This window comes from Leptosomus discolor, chromosome 9 (assembly GCF_034619465.1).
Source record: "Leptosomus discolor isolate bLepDis1 chromosome 9, bLepDis1.hap2, whole genome shotgun sequence".
Classification (NCBI taxonomy): Eukaryota; Metazoa; Chordata; class Aves; order Leptosomiformes; family Leptosomidae; genus Leptosomus; species Leptosomus discolor.
Genome location: NC_141399.1, coordinates 16,181,140 through 16,201,902, shown reverse-complemented (window position 1 = coordinate 16,201,902; position 20,763 = coordinate 16,181,140). Strand labels below are relative to the sequence as shown.

Sequence of the window (20,763 nt, the reverse complement as noted above, 5' to 3'; positions counted from 1 at the left end):
ATTCATTTCAGTGTGGTGTGTGTTTTTTTTTTTTTTTCTTTTTCCTGTGACAGGTGTTTAAGACAGTTCTATACTCTTCGGCTCAGGTCTTATATTTCAATATCTGAAACTGGTGATTGAAACTTGCACAAAGTTTTGTTTCCTGGACTGATGGAGCTTTACTTTAGGCAGGAACAGACCTGGTTTTCAGTCAGTATCAAGGTGGAAAGTGATTACTTCATAGATCGATCAGACTGGAGTATAAAGGAGGGTGTATACTGCAAAGAATTTCCAGGTGGATTTCAGCTACCAAAGTTTTGCATTTGCAGATATGGTTCCAGGTATCAGGTTGCCATGCAGCACATTTGACTAGAATCATGGCAAATGTCCAATCTGCTTTTATAATGTGTTCAGATCTGGGGTTTTCAGAATTTTTAGTATCAATATATGTTTTATGTCTATAGTATATTTTTTGCACGTATTTTTCATATAGAAACAGAGCTTGCCAGTCTGGGAGAGTTTTTTAGTATCTTAGTCTCAAAACCAATCACAGTTCAGTTTTCACGGTTCAGATGTGTCAGGGAAGTCTTCATGGATGCCTTCAAACTGTATGGCAAAAGATGGCTCATTATGAAAAGATTGATGAGATAAGAGAGATGTTTTCCTGATGTGCTTTAAGGCACATCACAACCCCTTTCCAGCGGGAAAATTTTGTTTCTGAAACTCGAGGCTTGTTGATTGCAGTAACGAATCAGATTAACACTTTATTGTCTGTCTACTACAAGCACAATTTTTATGTACTTGAATGGACAGTTATTACACCTGAATTATAAAAATATTTAATTTATTTTCAGAAACTCTCTTTCTTCCTGTAATTAAGTGCGTTTGTTCTGGAGTTGGCTATGATGAAATTATTGTCTGAATGTGACCACTCTGGCATTTCTATCAGAATGTACTCAACATTGGGTGAAAATCTCTTTAGCCAGAGAGAGCTTAAAGAAAGGTATTATGCTATGTGGTTGTCATTATGGTTGATTTCACTGGAATTCAATGATTGGTATGCAGAAACATTTGTTCAGCAGTTGGAGGTGCAATTTCTGTTATGTTTTATTGACCTGAAGAACCAACTGACCTTGTTGAAGCAAACTGTCCTCATAACTCTGCCAACTTTCATCCCTAGAGTCCTAGATAAGTTGTAGTGTATGATTAGAGTTTATTGTGGGATTTCAGTGAAGTGTTAAGTTTTTCCATCTTGAACTGCTGTTAAGGTCAAAACTTAATTTAAGAAACAGAATTATTAATTTCTTTAATTTCTGCTAATCAATATATTCTTAGCTGTCATTTTATTCACAGGTATGCATCTGTTTTATAACATGAGGGTCTATTGATACTGATGGCAAACAAGAAAATGGATTATATTGGCGTAACCCCTGACATGTGCATTTACCTGTACAATAAAAAATGTTCTGAGCACAAGAATCAGTACAATAACTTTTTGTTTTCATTTAGCTTAGAGCAGATTATATACTCCCCAAACTTTTCTGCCTGTAAATAAAGAGGAGATGTACATTTTTTCCATGTATAATATACTGACCATGCTAGAGATTTTCCCACTAGTCTTTGATGTTGCCTTCCTAATTGTTTCCGTGGGAGGCTATAGAGCTCAATGAGATGCGTAAGGCAAGGTTTAACAGTGTTTTAAATTTAACTTACGACCCTTCCGCAGTTTTGTCAAATGTCAGTTTGATGGTTCCAAGGGCAGAGTGATAAGTTGTTCAAAGATAATTTCCCTGGAGAAATTGAGATAGTGTACGAATGAAAACTGAGAGAATCTCTGATATACATTACTCTTCTGAGAGACTGGTTATTCTGAGTGAGAAACATAGTTGTCACATTGGATAACAGGCAGTTTGTTGTCATGTCTTTCTGTTTTGGTCTGTTTGCTACATGCACAGAATCAACATTTTAATATTGTGAACATTTTAACATTTGAAAAGGTGAAGATTTGAGATGAGATTATTTAGATTTATTTGATTACATGTGCAGTTTTGAATTTGTGTACATTTACATTTCATTGTATTTAAGAAATTATAAAGTAGAAAGTTTATTCCATTGAAATTCTACTTTCTTAAAAAGAAGTAAAATAATAATATTATACAAAATAAACCTAAATCATAGAGATAAACAATAAAAAGAGACAAACAGGTCACTGGGGCAGGATAATGTGTTGTTGTTCATTTTTATTCCTCTGCCTCCTGAACCTGTCTGCTCAGTTCTGTACTTTCAATTTGCTTAAAGGCATGTAGAGGTTAAAACAATAATTTCTGAGACAACTAGAAATGGATTATTTAAGTAAGGAGGGATATTTTATAGTTTCTCAGTGATGTACTTTTTTGTTTTGTTTTGTTTTAATTTGGAGTGTAAATAATTGGTGGAATTAAGTGGATGTGCAGCTCTACCTCTCTGTAGGAAAAATATCCTTTGGATTGGGTTGGACCTGACACCACAAGTCTGTTGGGGAAGAGAGTGCATAAGGAACTATTACTCTTTCTGTTCTGTTGTTACTAATTTCAAGACAGAACAGTATTTCTTATGCTTCTCTAGACCTCTTGCTTCCACTAGTTTTCCCCAAGGGATAATCCACAGAGCGTATTTCTTTACCTCTTGAATATGTGAATAAACTAGCCATACAGCAATGCTCTGGGGAGCTGGTGACTGCCTGGGTGCAACACTGTCAGGTTTCCCTGTGTACAGGGGAGGGGTGTGTGAGTGAAGAATCATTGTGAGATAGCACAGCTTACCCTCAAAAAGCTGTGACTGAAAAGAGACAGGGGAACTAAATTTAGGAATTGGGCTGTTGATGGAACCACATCTTCCACTTGCATTGTTTGCTTCCATAATGCAAGAGCAACATGCCTGGACAATGATCGTGAGTCGATTGCAATGCTTTGATCTGAGTTTGTAATAAGGGGAAATTAGTCTATCAAAACAAGAAATCATACAAAGTGTACCTGATTTATTTGGAGGCTAGAGAGGTTACTGCAAAAGTACGGAAAGTTTGATTTGCATATTGCATGATAGTGGCTGGATTGATTCTGAGAACTGCTAGATTGAGCCAGGAGTTGCAGTCAAAAGATTTGATTCAAAAGGAAATTGCAATGAAATATGAAGTGCAGCAGAGGAGGTTTGGTCCCGATTACACACAGGCTGAGCTGGACATGCTGTGGAGCAGTTAGATGCAGAGAATAACTGGACAGAGTCAGGAGTTGGTGGGTTTTTTTGTTGTTTTGTTTGTTTGTTTGGGGATTTGTTTGTTTGTTTTTAAAGGAAACAAAAAAGGAAAAAACTTACTTGAACAGCTGGAAAGGACCGGACGAAGCAGCAGCAGGCCTGCAACTCCTTGGTTGTGAGTATCAGGCAACAAACAATTTCTAGTTACTGATTACAGCTATACTAACAGTATCAATTAATAAAATAGCTGAGCAAGCAATTGCCATATTAAATCAGATCAAATATCCTTCTCATCTAGTCTCCTGTCATCAGTGGTATTTTTATTTTTTCAAAAAAGAACAACATAGGAAGAAAATATAGAGCAATCCTGGGTTTACAAAAGAGATATGTGTGACAGATGAGTCTTCTTATACAGACTTCACGTATCTTCATGTAAAGTGTCATCCAGTAAGAATGTGCTGAGAAAGACAGTCGTGCAATCCACTGTATTGGCGTTGCAGTGGTTGCAGTGCAGATACGTGTTGAAACAAAGTGATATGAACCATAGTTTGGAACAGGATTTTAGTAGGTCTTTTTCATTCATGCATTATCCTCACATGGATACTTCTAGCATCTCTCTAGGGCTTTGGAGGGAACTGTGTCAGACTAAACACTTCTTAAACAAAGATTTTGGAAAACTTCCCAGATTGTGTGTTAGGTAAACTCTTCCTCCCACGTTTTTGTTTTTGAGGTGAGAAATATTTAATGACTGCTGTGACATTCGCTTTATTTCTGCCAGGCAGTGTTGTTGGTTCTCTCAAGTTAACAATATCTCTTAGTGGTGCATTTGGAGGCAAAACAGTTGTCACACTGAAGCACTGTCGCAATCTGAGTATTAAGAAATCTTAAAGTAGGCTTAAACATTTGAAATAATGGTGTTTAAAATGGGGGAGGGGGAAAGACCTTTTTTTTTTATTATTTTTTTTACCCCAGCAATAGAATCATCTTGTGTTTTTGGAGACCTATAGATCTGTGTGGGCTGCAAGCTTGCTCTTTTGAGTGAAAATAAAATAGCTATGTAATCCATTGGTAACAGGAGCTGGGAATGTAATGAAAACATTGAATATACTACAATTTATTTATCTTAACTGGTAACTCTTGGCATTACAGCGCTTTTGCATTCAATTAGAGAATTAGGGATGTGGAAATCAAATTCTTTGGAGATTTTAAAACTAGTGTTTGACTTGGATGATTTTTTTGTACCATGTTTGTACTGGCCATTTTGATTCCTGACCTTTATATCACCATAGAGAGAACACAGAGGGCGCTTCTCAGTTCTCCTGGTGAGTAAATGGAGTGTGAACTGTGACATGGAGTTTGCCGTAGTCTCAGCTTCAGGTGAATGACAGAAAGAAGACCAAGCATTCTTCTCAGTAAGAGATGACAATATTAACTTCTTGTGATTATATTCTCTGAGGCATGTAGAAGAACAGTGGCCTTTATTACCAAAAGATAAAGTCAGTTAACGAGAGAGTATTACCTTCCTCCAGATTCTCCTGTCCAAAAGGCAACAAAATGTTGCTCAGTTGTCACAAGCTTATTTCATAAGGGAAGGTCTTGATGTCCCCTGTTACCCTTCCTGGCAGCAGGGACAATCCAGCCCCCAGGTGACAATGTTTTCCTGTCTCTCCAGGAGGCATCCACTCAAACTTTCCTTCTTATCCCGTATTATAATAGCTATGCTAAGGAAGCTGAGCTACTCCCATTTCTGTCAATGTAGAACAGATATTTTTTTCCAGTTACAGGATCAGATAGCACCACTGTAAAAATGAAATTGTGTCACAGGGTCAGCCTTAGGGTGGTAGGTTATGTTGTTACACAGTTTAGGAGTTTAAATAATTATAAAGGCAATTAGTTCAGGCAGTTGAAGTCTTGCCCCTGCTCCTTTTCAGTCAGAAGAAGAAAGGGGAAAGTATAGGTCTTCTATAGAGAAAAGAAAAAGAGTGGGAATAAGATCTGCTAGATTTTCTGCTATGGAATAGTGAGGGCAAGAAGGGCAAAGGTGTGAGGCAGGATAGACAGGGCTTTTTTCTATAGGATGCTAACATGTTAGTCAGACATGCAGAGAAAGGAATCCTTTGGGGTTTGGGGATGAAGTATTCCTCCAAAATGTGGCCTTTATGATAACAGACAAGGAAAAGATTCTGTTTTTTTTCTTTTGAGTCTGTCTAAACGAAAATCGAGGAATGATTTTCCCACCCCGCCCCTTAGGAAGTCTTCATTCAAAGCAATTTATTCATATGTGCGTATGTAGTGGTCTGTATTAATCTGTGAGCTTAATTAGTCTGTTGGTCTGTCAAATCTTCACATTACAGGCAGAAAGACTCAAAAGAAGCAGAAGAAACATTATATTTTAAAATGGCGTAATAGCTTTGAAATAAAGAATGAGCTGATTTATGCCAATGTTATACTTCAGTTTCAGATGAATCAATATGAGCCATGTGCTCCTTAAGGCAGAGAATTATCTGGCCACTTATATTCTCAGAATTCAGGTGCATCGTATAGCATTATCAAATGGAATAAAGAGGCTGTGCAGAAAAAATATTGCAGATTTTGGCAATGTTTTTTTAACAAGGTAACAGATATTCATAGAAGCTTCATCATCAGACTGTCAGAATAACCAAGGAGACAAACCCCAAATGAAATAGTTACTCTGAAGGAGGTAACCTATATTAGAAGTGGTAAATTGCTTAATTATAGCTTCGGGACTTTCTTAGGCTCTATTCTACACATGCTGCTTGTTTTGTGTGTGGAGTATATTGTATCAGTGGTGAATATGCACTTGGTGTAGGTCTTGGATCACTTTTGGCAGAGCATCACTGGAACAGTTCACACATCTAGCATATATATTAACATATATACATTTTTCTGTGTTTTGAAGATTCGCTATTGGGAGAACCAGACAACTGCTTTGTACCTTTGTTTTTCCCTTTTTGTTTATTGATACTGCAGTTGTCACACACCTTACTTCAATGAGGAATACTCTTCTGTGCAGCTTTGGACATACTAATACTTTTCTCACTCTTAACAAATGCACTAGACATAAATAGTTGCATTCTGTGTTGCTGTAACATGATATTTTCTAGTCAGTGGGTGTTGGAAAAAAATCATCGTGTACAATGGTGAGATGGCTTTGCAGTTTTGCATTCAGTAGATTTCATTTTACAAGGAAAAAGGCAAAATGCTCATGAAATAAAATGTTTTTTTATATGTTAATACATTTTAGTCTGTTTTCTTTCTGTGGTTATGATCATTACTCTGCCATTTTATATCAGGGCGTAAAGCTGGATGAATTATTTGGCTTGGAATGTACAAGCAGTCTAGCTTCTGAGCATCATCAACATCATTAAAAAAAGGATCAGTCCCAATGTAATTTTTTGCCGTCAAAGGAGAAAGAGTAAAAGTTATTTTGAAGCTAAGGTCTGTTGGACATGCTCGCTGTCTCAAAGTAATTAATTTCTTAATGGTTGGGATGAATGCTTTTGATTTTGCATTTAAGGTGTTCTTTAATTTTTTTATCATCATGACAATTATATTAGTTAACAAAAAGAAAATAAGGGAGGTTAAGAATAAGGAAAACCACTGAATTTTAAAAGATGTTGTGGATGGTAATAATTCTTTAGGTTATAGAATCTGGATTAAAAAAAAACCAACAAACAGCCTGAAAGTTCTTGTAAATGCAAATGACAGCACAGGAAGATTCTACTTATTTTTTTTATTAGCATATCCTAAATCTTAAGGTGACTAGAGTCTAACATTAAATAAAGTTGACAGTCAAGCACAAGAGCTTTCTTTTAGAAAAGTTATGGTTGTATTTTCTTTGTCATATCAAAATTTCAGCATGTCATGGATATAAGATTTCTTATCATGATAATACCTATTTCTCCCAGCCAAATCCATCTACGGGTTGTAAGTGAATAGAAAGTGTCCTTGCATATTTGTGTCATGAATGTGTCTGTCAGTAACCCTCTTAACATCTCTTGTGATGTTTACTGTTTGCTAGAGTCTAACCCATCTTTGTTCTTCAGGTTTATAGGTTGGTAGTGGCAAATACATTTGTATCCCAGGAAAATGCCAGAAACAATACTTAACTTTGCTCATTTCTTAATGGAAACTCTGTCTTGTGGATTTCAGTGGAGTTGGAGCTGAATTTTAGAGTATTACCTGTTTTAGTCTTGACTCGATAAATCAAACATGAACCTATGTGTACTGCCATTTTTAAGACAGTGAGAAATGAACTGTTCTAAATATTTCTACTGAGTCTTACTGAAGTAATGTAGTTCAGAGCAGCCATTCACATGGCCATGATTTGCAGAATCGGGTCTTCTGCATGACTAGCTACTGAGATACAGAGTGCATAGTAAATTGTCAAGATCCATTTTATTGCTCACATACGTGAATTGTTTGTAAAGGTGTGGACTGCTTATAAAGGAGAAAGAGATGGTCAGTTATGAAGAAAAACATTTTTTTCAAGTACTGATGTTGGTAATATTCTACCCAATGCATGTCTAGTACAATAGGTGAAGATGTTTGATTATTTAAAATAAGTGTACTGGACTGAATTTTAAAATGTATTTTTGAAACTTTCCTATTTTATAGAAATTACTTATTTTGACTAAATTGTTGTATTTCATAAATTTTTTTTTTTTTTCCCCTGAAAACATTCTTTGGTAAGTTTATTGCACTCTGATTTGTGGGGTTTTTTGGGGTTCTTTTGGTGTTGTGGGTTTTGTTTTTTTTTTTCTTAATTTTACTTGCTGAGGAGTACAGGTTCCTAGCATGCTGGAGAATTTTTCGATTGACTTTCAGACAGCTGGTCCTGTTGTAATGCTATATAATGTGATGAAAATTGTTACAGAGACATATTCCTTCAGAAAATGTTAGAGATTTTGCTCTTGGGAGTATTTTGCATGTCTGCATTTTTTGGATGCTCTGAAGAATAAAAAAATATTTTTGAAACAGAGAAGGCTATATTAAGCATGTCACACTTGGGCTGACATTACCAACTTTTTGGCCAAGGTACTCAGGTGGCTAATTAAAGCTGGGAATTTAAAGAAATAGTGTGATTTTCTATAGCTATCAGAGATGAAGGCGTTGGAGTTTAGGCAACAGATACACACTACTGTAAAATGAAATCTGAAAGATACATATATGTGAAAACTAAATGTTAATATTTGTCTTAAAAAGTTGGACTGAAGGAATCAAATGTATTGTAGTTAGGACTATGAGATCGATTTCTATGCTATTCCAGAAGAACAAGAAAAAACCACAAATGAACATGGTTAAATGTAGTCATTACAGTCAGTAATGTTCATTCTATCAAGAACTAAGTACCTCTACTGTTTTGATACGCTTTGACTTTTCTGCTGATCAAGGGTCTGGGTCTCCATGACACTGATGTCTGTTTCTTACAAAGACATTCAATTACAAAATTAAATAGAGTGAACGGCTAGTGTAATTGATGGAAGGGAATCTTGCTGATTGCATAGCAAGATTAAGGGACTCTAGGTTCTATGGTCCAGACTTCATAAGAGACAAAGTTATAGGGCTGTATAAAATTTTTCTGTCTTTTCCCTTTGCCTGTCTTGTTTCGATCTATGACATTCTAAGTGTACCTAAATGTTTAGCAGTCATAGTTTGATGGTTCTTCTGCTGAATCAGAAATCAGAGCTGCTACAGTCTGTTGATTCCTGTGTTGATGGTCTAAGGCCGTTTTTCTGGAAAAGTTCTTGGATGCTCAGGGAAACAGATGTAGGCATTGCTGTGGTTTAGGTAACTGTTTTTAAGTCTAATGCCCAGTGGAGGTGGAAATTAACAGCTGCAGAACATTCTGTGTGTTGAGAAAGATTATTGAAAATTATCCCAGATCAGGAAGATTCGGAAGAGCAACGGGGAAGTACAACTGGCCGATTTTTACTGGAGTAGCGTAGCTACAGTCTACTGTGTTTTTACAATTCAGAGCAATGACTCGATCTAGATTAAAAAAAAAATCGTAAACTCAGTTTAACATACTGTGAGGTAGTTTCTAGAGAAGTATGTTACTTTATGCGGTCTTTTGCTTTTCATTAGGACTGAGAGGATGTCTTATGTACTAGAAGAACCAAATTTTACTTAGAATTTTTTCTTATATCTGGGGTTCTTCATCTTGTCTTTATTAACTTCCAGTGTCATTGTCATCTAGTACTTATGTGGCATGGATGTTTGCTGGATAGTGCTTTTCTGCACTGAACAATCAAATGAGTTGGAAGATGCCCGTGGAGTCCTTCAGTTTGTAACTGTGGAATAGAACAAAACTTGTTTTGTTTCTTTTATTTTCTTTCCTTCTTTCAACCTATTCAAGATGTGCTTACATTCTAGCTCCATTTTGAAAACAGCTTAGCTCCACTCTGAATTCCTTTTTTGTCCATAGATGAAGCTGCTAGATGTTTTATGACAATTGCTGACTGGCTAATAACCATAGGAACACAAGAATAAATTTAAATTTACTATCTGAAAAAGTATCATTAACCAGCCATTTTAATGTTTGGCCAAGATTAAGCATCTGTGTAAAGTGTTAATCATCTACACTGCATTTTAGACTGCTTTTTTTCCTTCTGAAATGTTATGAGCGGAGAACATAATTTCTTTAAGCCAATTGGGTGCTTTAGAACTAGTTTGAAGACTGGCTTTGCAGTTATGTAAAGTTTGTAAAATTACAAACACAGCATAGTATTCTATAATAACTAGTTTGAGATGACTGTAATGCCTAGTTCAGTGGTTAAAGGATTTAGCTCACTATAAGATAATTGATATCCACCTTCAAACTGAACTGTAACAAGATGGAAAATCAGAAAGCTGTGGATTTCATCTTACTGCTTTAGGGCAGTTAGACTATCAAGCAAAGGATACTTCTGTATATATTTTAGTACCAGAATATGATTAACATGTGATGGTAAGATCAGTTCTACTGCCCAGACCCCTGCAGTATACTTTTCAGATTATGAAGACATATATCTTAAACAGTAATGGTTTATTTATTTTATTCGGTCTAACGAATTTTGTGGTCTTTTAGCTTTAAATTGAAATGGTGTAGTAGAACACATGAAACTAATTCCTCATGATAAGGAGTAATGTAGACTCAGCTATGTGTATCAGCACAGCTACTAGTAAACTATGTGAATATTTTATATCCTATATGTAATGGCATATATTTTGTGCTGATTGCGTCTTGTTCCCAAATATTTTTTCTTTTTCTCATACATAATTTTTACTTATCCTAAGCTTCTATTTTATTCAAAAGCATTTTAGAAACAGACATGTGAAAAAATACCAGAGCAAGGATACCCCAAAATTATACTGGATCAAGGATTGTATTTGATATATTTGCTGTTAAAAAAATTTAAAAAATAAATGGTGGGGAATACGTTCTTTTATTTATTTCCTCTGTTGAACTCCTCCTGTACCTTTAATGCGGGCCTAAAAGAAAGCTACTCCACTAGGCTTTTTAACTGTAGCGTTTTCTTTTCACTTCCATAGGCATGTAGTCAGTTGTGGAAGAAAGAGAGGCTATGACACAGCTTTCTTTTATTTGCTTCTCTTCAAGATTTTGCATGTCACAGGCACCAGATGTTTTCGTTTGCAGCTTTACCGTGTTCTACTTTTCAGCATGGCATTAGGCAGAAACTGAAATGGAAAGTTGTGAGAGGGAAGGGTGATGAAAGAGGTGGTTAACGTTGACATAAAATTGAACTTCTTACAGAGATAAAATATAAATTAATTTATCATTTACTCAGCATTAGATTGGAAACCATTTTATATTTTAACAGCACAAAGTCATATTATATAACACCACCAAAATACCACACTTAGAAGTTGTGAAAGTAATTTTTTCTAATATTCGTTTTGGTTTTATGGTTATGAGGTATATGCTTACAATCATGCGACATGGACCCATGAAAGAGAACTGATTTTTCACTTGGAGTTGCACAGAGCATCTAATATGTATTTGAATATTTGATGTAGTAAGACAAAGGGCATCACTAAAATTCTTGAGGAAATTTAGTAAAAAGTAGATAACTCAGTAGCTAAACCTGCTATATACTTTAAGAGGTAGAAAAAATTTAAAACTGGAACATGCAGTTTCTGGCTTTTTTTGTTAATCTGTCAGTGTAACTTTGACAGAAATATCCTGCCGTTTTTAGCAGCATGTCCTCTTGCTTGCTTATTATTGGTTAGCTGTGGCAGAGTGGTGTGTTTTTGAGAAAATTAACCTTTCTTAAAACACTATGATAACATACTGTGATTTATGCTGTACACCCAGGCCTATTGAGGTGTAGGTCTCATGTAGGCAAGTTTCTTCTGGCCATTGTCTAGTATATTTTTTGTTCTCAAGTGAGCTGAATTTGGGGATTTAAACAAGATGCCAGAAATCTACCAAGAGACAGCTGTAGTGCTGTACTGATGGTTTCTTTGAGCTGGGAAAAACATGTTGTTTCTTAGGAGGCTTGTCGTTTTGTTAAAGATCTGTCTAAAAGGGAGAGAGCCTTAGATGTATAGTTTGTTAGAACTATATCTGGGTACTATAAAAAATACTTGAGAATATTTAAGGAATAAAAAGGCTACGGTCTCAAAGTCTCTAGCATTACAAAATGCTAACTGCTGATTAGAGTTGGTTCAACCTGGAGAAGCTCAGCTGTTCATCTTCTAGTCACTGTCTTGTGTAATATAGAAATGATTGTACTAAACCCAAATAAATTTAAAAAGAATAGCATTTGTTTTTTTCTTTATTTTTTTTTTTTCCGAAACTGGTCTATATTCCGGTAATAATGTCTTGTTGGGGATTCTTTTAGCCTTACGGTATGTACAGTCTTCAAATTTTATTTCTAACATTAAAAAATGAAACCAAAAGACAAATGCTGTGAACAGATGATCTCTTAGGCTAATTATCTTTTTGTGCCTTAACAGGCTGATGCAGAGTCTCGTACACAACTATAGGATAAGTCTGTTTTTCAAATAGAGGAATTCATACTTGTCTTTTAAAAAAGTTACCTATGAGCTTGATGTAGATTCTTTTAAAAAGCAAAAATTTTTATTTAAATTAGTTGTACCCACTTTTATTTTTCTAGGCAAGTTGAAGTTACTTTTTTTAGTAATAATAGATTAGCTTTTCTGTTGTGTACTGTACCTACGAACTTGTATATGAAATGTCTTCTAAGAATTTCTAATACTATGACAATATTTATTGATTAGAGAGTCGTTGTTAATTTTTTCAGTAGAAATAAGTACTGAAGAAAACAGTGGTAGGACAAAGAAACCAGTGATAGAAGTAAATATAAAAATACCTAGTTTCTTTAGCAAATAAAATCAGTGTAAAAAAATGTATTCTATGACTTTTTCACTGAAAGTTCTAACATGGAAGCCACAGAGACATTTTCAGTGATCCTTCTGGGCATTGAATAATATTCTCTTCATTTGCCAAAATAGGATTAGTGAGTAGATCTCATTAGGAATTTGCACATGACTTTATTTTTATACAGATAAAAGGGAGCAAATTCCTCAAAGTAAATTGGGAAAATAGTATCTAAGAATCCAAGCAGGTAGAAAGCATTACTGCAAAGATATTTTTTCAGTTCCTGCCAGGCAAAATTAACTTGCCTTCTTTCTTAAAAGGAGGTAGGCTAAGCATCAGAATCAGAAAGCTTCTGGTAACTTAATGAATAAGATCCACAGCAAAAGATAATTAAATGTTGAAACAATTTAAAAATACTTTTTTTACTTGAGTACAGTCTTAACAAAAGAATATATATATAATGGTGGTAAAGATTGTTTCATTTTCATTGGCAGTTATGCATAAATCTATTTGTTGATAATCTTTTGTAGGAAGAAGTCTCATTGTTAAAAAAGATAGAAAACTAATGTTTTTGTTATGTACAAAGCTATTTGTAACGGCATCCTTTATTCTTCATGGCATATTTATGACCTGACCTTCTACCCCACCACACTTTAATCCTCAGAAATGTTGTATTTATAGTCGAGGTTTTCAAAAATAGAATTTCACAACATACATTAGTCATCACCTTCACCTTCTGCTTCCTTTGAAATTAATGCTACTTAAAGCACCCATTAAAATTGTTCCTGAACTCACTGAGTGCGTAAGGATTGTTGGATAATCTCCCTTTGTTACAACAAAAAATTTTCTTCATAGTGCTTAGAACATTTATGAGTATTTGTGAGCAAAGGATAAAAAAGAAAAAAATCTTATAGGCTCAAATAATTGCTTTACCATTGTATAATCTGGTGGTATTAAAGCTGTTTTGATATGCCATCTTGAAAACAAGATGAAGTTTTATAATTTGCATCTGATACTTGGAATACATGTATCTCTTGGAACATCAATGTCCTGTGTCATAGTCACAAGTTAATTTATAAAGTGATTGCAGTCATTAACACTAATGCCTATGTGTATGCAATTCTTAGACATATGAAGGACCAAAACAAGAAGGTTGCCAATCTGAAGCACAATCAGCAAATGGAGAAAAAGAAGAATGCACAGTTGTTGGAAGAAGTTCGTAGGCGAGAGGACAATATGACTGACAACTCTCAACATTTACAAGTGAGTTTATTTTTCAATTGTGTTTTAAAACCACCAAAGAAAGTACACTTCTGTTTCACTGTGGGTTTTCCAGGATGTGTAATGAATCTCTTCCCACAAAGAGCTGATGGCTCTCTCCTTTCCTACCAGAGGATGCACTACTGACTTCAGTTGCATCCATGAAATATTTACAATTTAGGATGACGAAAAACCAATAGAATTTTAAGCCCTTTCCTAACGACTGTACTTTACTTATTTAAATGCAAGTAAGCCAATATAGCTTTTTTGAGGAGAGTCAGAAAATAAAGATAATTATTCTTTCTGGATTCTATTTCTGTGCTATTCACAGCATTATATGCATAAGCCATAGTGAGGTTATGCATGTTCAACATGTTTGAATATCAAATAGTAGCCTGCTGTGATATTTTTTTTTTTGTACAGCACAGACATTTAGATATGTTGGTGATTAGCTCTGTAAAATACAATTCAGTTTTTCAAGAGCATTCAATTATATAACAGAAATTCTGCCATATTTTCCAGTGTGGAGATTGAATACAGCAACATTTGAGACCTATGAACCCCTTCATGTTCTATGTTTACCTTATATGTGTAAGGTACATATATACGTTACAAATACTAGGTGATAGCATCAAGTCTTGTTCTTATATGAATCTGTTAAGTAAGTGGTTGGCTTGTTAAAAGGCCAAACAAACTGTAAAGGTCCAGTCAATTATCCTCGATATACAAAGGAAATTTTTTTATAAGAGTTGTTTAAAAAACCCCTTGTCCTTCGCAGAGTTATTTAAAGAGCAAATATCTCTTGAAATGCGAGTTTTTCCTTTTAAAAATGATCAAGAGCACTGGTGGATACAGTTATTAATTTGATTGGCCTGTACAGCTTGTTATTTCAGGGTAATTTTATTTGAGGCTTTTGTACCTGGTCACTGAAACCTATTTCATGTATTTGGCATGAGATAAACATTTACTCCTGGAATATTTAACCACAAATGCCTGGGTGCAGGGATGGAACACACCTGCTTTCCGTAGGTCTGAGTATACAGCTACATTTGTGTGTGTTCTAGATTTGAACTTACGCGTGTGTTCAAAAGGATGCATTTAATGCAGTATGTAATAGGTAAATTTATTTTCTTTCCTTACTCCCAACCCAAGGGTACAATACTTTCCCCAGGAAGCAAAATATAAACTGAAGTTCTTCTAGTTGTGTGAACATATACATAATTCAAACTCGGATATGAGAGTTGACTAAATGAATAATCTGACAGAGTAGAATACTTGCTCACTCTTTATATTAAATTTAGGTTTACAGATAGTATATAGAGCTGATAAAATGTAACAGTAGTGATCTAAGGATTTAAGCGAGTCGGGATTTGTGGGGAGACACATGATGTGAGATATGTTATACTTGGAAAAAAAAGGTTTCTGGGAGTACTGTGCATCTACTAATTAAAAATAAAATTAATTTGTATTTCAATAAAAATTGGATTAACGTCTTAGTAACCCGTAAGACCTTTTTCTGTTACTGGTTATAATATCTTCTGCCATGTTTAGGAGAAACACCCTATGTTTATGGGCATTAATAACACATAGTTCTTGTGTCTATAGTGTTCTTGTTACATTTGAGAATGATGTATTGAGCTGTTAGTGTAAAGTATATCCTAAAATTCTCTGGCCTGATGTAATGATTGTATTTGTTGGCTAGCTGTGATAAGCTGGCTGTTGGCTAGCTGTGATAAGCTCAGCTGAGAATTGAAGAGCTATTAGACTAGTCAAGTTACAGTTACTCCAGCCAAGTTTCAATCCCTTTTGCAGAAGTACTGGAAAAGATGTTGTAAGAGAACTAGTATAATTGTCCATGGACCATTCAGGGAGTAATTCAGGGCAAACTGAAGCAATCAGTTGAAGTGCCATCCATTTTGTACAGCACAAGTAGGGGCTGAAGCTCTAACCATTCAGCTGTCCACTTGCTTTCTGGTAGGTTTGAAGAAGTTCAGAAGTCTGTAAGTTTCTTTGAAGCTTCAATGGTGTGTAATAGTTCCTGAGGCTTGTGACATCATGTATATTCGTGACACTTTTCACTATCTTTTCAGATAAAAGCCTCTCCAAGCTGGTTCATATCTTGGCATCAGTACTTGCAGGTCAAGTTTGAGTCTCTGATGGCTCCATCTCACATCACTCCAGGGCCACTGCTGTGATTGAGAGTGCCCTGGGATGCTTGGGGAGGGAATTCACTTTGGTCTCCCTCAGCTGTAATTGTGAGTGATGCTTCAGGTGTGGTTTTGGGGAGTTATTTGGATCACTCTAAAATTGGAAACATCAGGGAGCCAGATTTCGGATTAATTCTTGGGAATGAAGAATAGTTGTGAGGTTTTCTGCTTTTTCCTTCCACAAATCAAGGGCAGACCGTGTGCAAATCTTGCCAGACGTGATGGTCATACATTACATAAAGTATCACAGCAGGAGAGCTGGCCCTTGAATACTTAATCATGAAATTTTTTGAGAATGGTGTATCCAACATGCCTTCACTTTTTGCTCTTTTTTGTCTGTCTTAAAAAGATAAGCCTTTCTGAGAAATGCTGAGCTAAGAAATATACAGGTATCAGATCATAAAGTTGTGCATAATTCTTTAAAGCTATTTATAGGATCTTGAAATATTATAGATGTGAGATATGGTTATTTCCTGAGATGCATTTTCCTTGATTCTTATATGGAATATGTTTGTTCCAGTAACACTGTTACCTCAATAGAACTGGGAAAGAAAACAATTGCATAACATTGAGAACTTGAGTGGGTTTGCTTTTGATCCTGATTTCCAAACCTGCTGTAATAACAAAACCAGCAGTGTCTTTCTTTTCTCTAGAGTAAACAATAAGAATGTGCATGTAATAATATTCCTATAAGTCTCATCATGTAGTCTCAAAGGAAATTAAATGTACACTTTTGTCTGATTATACTTTCATAAATATAAGGTATCAATTTAGTAAGTGAATCGAACCTTACAGAATCATATCTGTACAAAGTCCACAAACACTTCTCTGTGGAAACTTTAAGCAAACTGCCGGATGCATACACATTACAAGAGAGGTGCAGGGATGAGCTTGAAAACAAAGTTAAAAAGTTTAATACCCTGTTCTGCTCTGATCTACACAGCTTCTGGGTGTTTCCACCTTTTCTTCTGGTTTACATGCTGGAAAAGTTTTTGACTCTTCTAATGTTTTAAATGTTTGGGTTGTTTGTCACAATTCTTTTTTAGGTAACTTGGATTTTCTTTGGGTGGAAATCCACATGCTGAAAAGAGGTGTTTCACTAAAAAATTGGTTTTGAGTGAAACAATGTGTAGTTCTCATTGATTTCAAATATCATATACAGGCAGCTTGATCAATGCTCTAAGCCTGAAGTACTGTGAAACAGATTGTGTACACACGTACATTTCCCAGGTGTAAATATCTTGCTTTTTAAACAGAGTCCAGCATGTCAGCCTTGGTTTGCTACTGGACGTACTGAGGCAAGGCAAGAATTCTAGTTTTTCAATAGTTTCATACTGGCTCGAAATTTAGTCTTGGGTAACAAATAAAACATGATCAGGAGAAAATCCTATCAAAAGAGAGAGAGAAACTAGGTAGTTAATATTACTGATGTCTGATTCATGCCATGTGAATATCTGTTATTACCTTACTTGCTAAAAATAGCTCCCAAGAGATTTCACAGCTAGTCAGCGTGAATCCTCAAACTTGGATTTGTTTTTTTCTTACTCTATGCTTCAGCCTGTAGTTTTTATCTCCATAATAGTTCTAGAAATACAAAATATACTGAAGACATAGCATATTGCCATGTTATGTCTATGTCTTCCAAAATAAAAGCATCAGGTATACCTGATGTTAATTTATTATGATTTTTCTCTTGATGCGGTGTATTTCCTACTGCATTGTCTCAAATACATTGAGACTGTAATGTTAATAAAAAGGGGAAGCTAGGGAATGAGATGGTGTCTTGCAAATAAAAATGAACAGTGTAATCAGTTCAGAGACAGAGGAAACATTTGTGATTGTTATGCAGACAGGCATTAGTGTATATAGCTGACATAAGGCAGGAGAGAATTCGTTGCATAAACACACAGCTTTGTATTTATTAGTGCTGAAATACATACGCAGTGAGAAAACTCAACCTTTTAAAAGGTTAAAAATGTGAGTTATTTTATTAAAAGTGAATTCTAGTTTAAGCATGCATCTGAAAGTGGACCTATACCTCTCTGGTAGGCTTTAATAATTCTGAGTGTTTAGGAGATTTTGTATGTCTTCAGAAGTTTGGTCATTTTGGGGTGGAAGATGGAGATAAGATTGGGATTTTACACCATTCCTCTCTGATTTCCACAATGTGCATGCATGAAATGCACATTGTGGTCTATCTCTGATGAGTAGAATTGCTCCCTACCTCTCATTCAGTGTTGGGCAAAGGATAGGGGGAAATAGGTGACGGCTCTTGATTTTCCTTTCTCGATATTATGAGCAATCACAACACACAGATGAGATATGATGGAGACAGACTTTTGGAAATATGTACAGAGGCAAGAGAAAGGATAAGATATGGCCTGCAATGCTTGCAAGGATCTTACCTCTTGCTAAGTTTTCTACTATCAGATACAAATATTTTGAAAGAAAAGATGTTTTTTTTGCAAGTCTGTGTAGTCACCTGCAACAAGTCCTTCAGTTTTTGTGCAAGTTAATGAAGAATCATAAGGCTTTGGAACCAGTTCAGTGACAAATTCAAAAGATGGGGTAAGCTACAGCTCGAATGAAGTTTAAAGCCCTTTAAAGCTCCCATGGTCTTGTTTGTGGAAATTACAGAATAGAAACTTTTTTTTTAAATGGTTGTAGTGAGTTAACTTATTTTACCGGAACTTTTCTACAATTAAAGCAGTAGTGTAATGATGCAGCTGACATTTAAGATTGAAGACTGTGATGGTCTTGTGTTGTAGATGTCCTTTTTAATATAGTAGCCCGTGCAGAAATATTTTCAACAACAACCGTATTTCCAAAGTTTCATGCTAAATTGTAAATTTTTTTAACTCAATACAGTTGTTCAAGCTGTGGCAAATACTTTTTAACAATTGAGATGATTCCAAGTGCAAGTGAGCAATTTTTGACTAAGTTCTCCATATATAGTCGTATTACGTTAATGAACTAACATACAAAGAAATGTAAAAGTCAGTATTTTATGCTAGTTTTCTGTTATGCCTCTACAGAATTCTCTTCAATTTATTGCTTGAAAACTAAAATATGTTATTGTGTGCTTTTGTTTTCAAACTATAGTTTCCTTGGGGACCGTAAAGTTTTGAGTGGTTAAGCTGAACTTTGGTCAATTTGTAAGAAAATTAACGTTCATGTACACATAAAATAGTTTTACCCTTATAAAGAGTTATGTACTAGCAAATGGGGAGAATCTAGCACAGTAGATTACACAATTGTGTGCATAGTGGTATGTTCATGGGTACTTCCTTCGGCATTTCTCTGCTTCTCTAATTATAGCTGTATTTTGTCAAAATAGAGTGTAGCTAATAACTACAACGTCAAAAATATCCAGCCTTCAGCAAAATGTATAGCTTATTATAAATTTCACACAGTTCAGGGAACTTTTTTTCTCTTTTGAGTATCTAGGAAAAAGGCAGGAATTCAATTTTCTTAAAGTAGTCATTTTCATGTTGCTGAACATAAATTTTTAATAGACTTTTTTAAAAAATGTGACTTAACGAAAGTGTCTTTTCTATGATGCATTGATAAGCAATCTATGAAAAAAACCAACTTTGAGCGGAGACTCAGACAGCAGGTAATAGAAAAATAAATAAACCTGTGATGATGTAGTGCAATATATTAAAAAATGATTACCAGATTAGAAGTGCATACTTAGAAAAATCAGACTAATCAAATCAAAGTAAGACTATTGAAGACACAGCTAGTGTACTTATTTTCAGATTTCTAACCTAATATAAATATAAATTCAGATTGTAAACATGGATGGACATTGAGGAATTTTGCTTGCTTGGCCTGTGCTCGTTCCATAAGTTGTGGATAAATTCCATATGTGTTGCTGAAATGTGTGTTGAACTTCAGCCAGTAGTTTAAGATTATGTTGAAGAAACTATTTCTAAAAGGTTTCAGATGAAGAAAAGTATTTGAGAGTCTACAGAGGGCAGGAAGGTTGATTGGTAAGTCTGAGGATCAATACCAGAAGTGGTTTTTTTCTTTGGGGATTTGCTTTGACATTTGTTTTCGTTGTGCAGTGTAATCCCCAGAAGCCAAAACTACTCTTGTTATAAAATGTCCCTACAGACAATCTGTGAAAATCTCACTTGAAGATCAGTTTCTACTAGACTCAGTCTCTTAAATCTTTTTTTCTTTGTCATAATTGGTAGGTTGACAGAAGTGGCTCAATGTTCTGTGCTATAGCTATATAGCTGGTTTAACCAGCTATAATATAAAAAAAAAAAAGTTTGGTGGGTAAAACATTATCAGTACAACTGTTGTATATAGCTGTCGTATCCTTTCTTTTGTCTAGATTATTACATTATATGAGTATGTATAAAACAACATTAATTTTATTCTTAGAACTATCCCAATTTATTACTTTTGGATTTTTAAGCAAGTACACAGTATTATAGGACATTATTAATACAACCTATGCACTATTACAAGGACTTTTAGAGCGCCCCATTTCAGAAAGCCTAAATAGTGACTTTCTCAACTTTCCCAATTTCTACAGTTAAGTCAGAAACATAATCTTTTGCAGCGTTGTCTAAGTAATGTTAATTCACTGACTTCAGTTATGCAAGAATAAAACCTGGACATCTTGATTGGCAAACAAGATTAAATTTATATATTCTAACATAATTATTTAGAAATCTGTGAACTGCGATTATGGACAAGTATTTT

The 20,763-nt window shown here is 35.0% G+C and overlaps 1 protein-coding gene across 1 annotated transcript in view; it reads left to right on the top strand.

Moving 5' to 3' along the window:
* The window catches only part of ERC2 (ELKS/RAB6-interacting/CAST family member 2), a 409,803-nt gene that overhangs the window by 226,941 nt on the left and 162,099 nt on the right, over positions 1 to 20,763 (top strand). Inside the window, exon 15 of the mRNA XM_086470650.1 lies at positions 13,705 to 13,840. Within this exon, the coding sequence (XP_086326776.1) occupies positions 13,705 to 13,840 (136 nt within the window). The remainder of the gene's footprint in view (positions 1 to 13,704; positions 13,841 to 20,763) is intronic.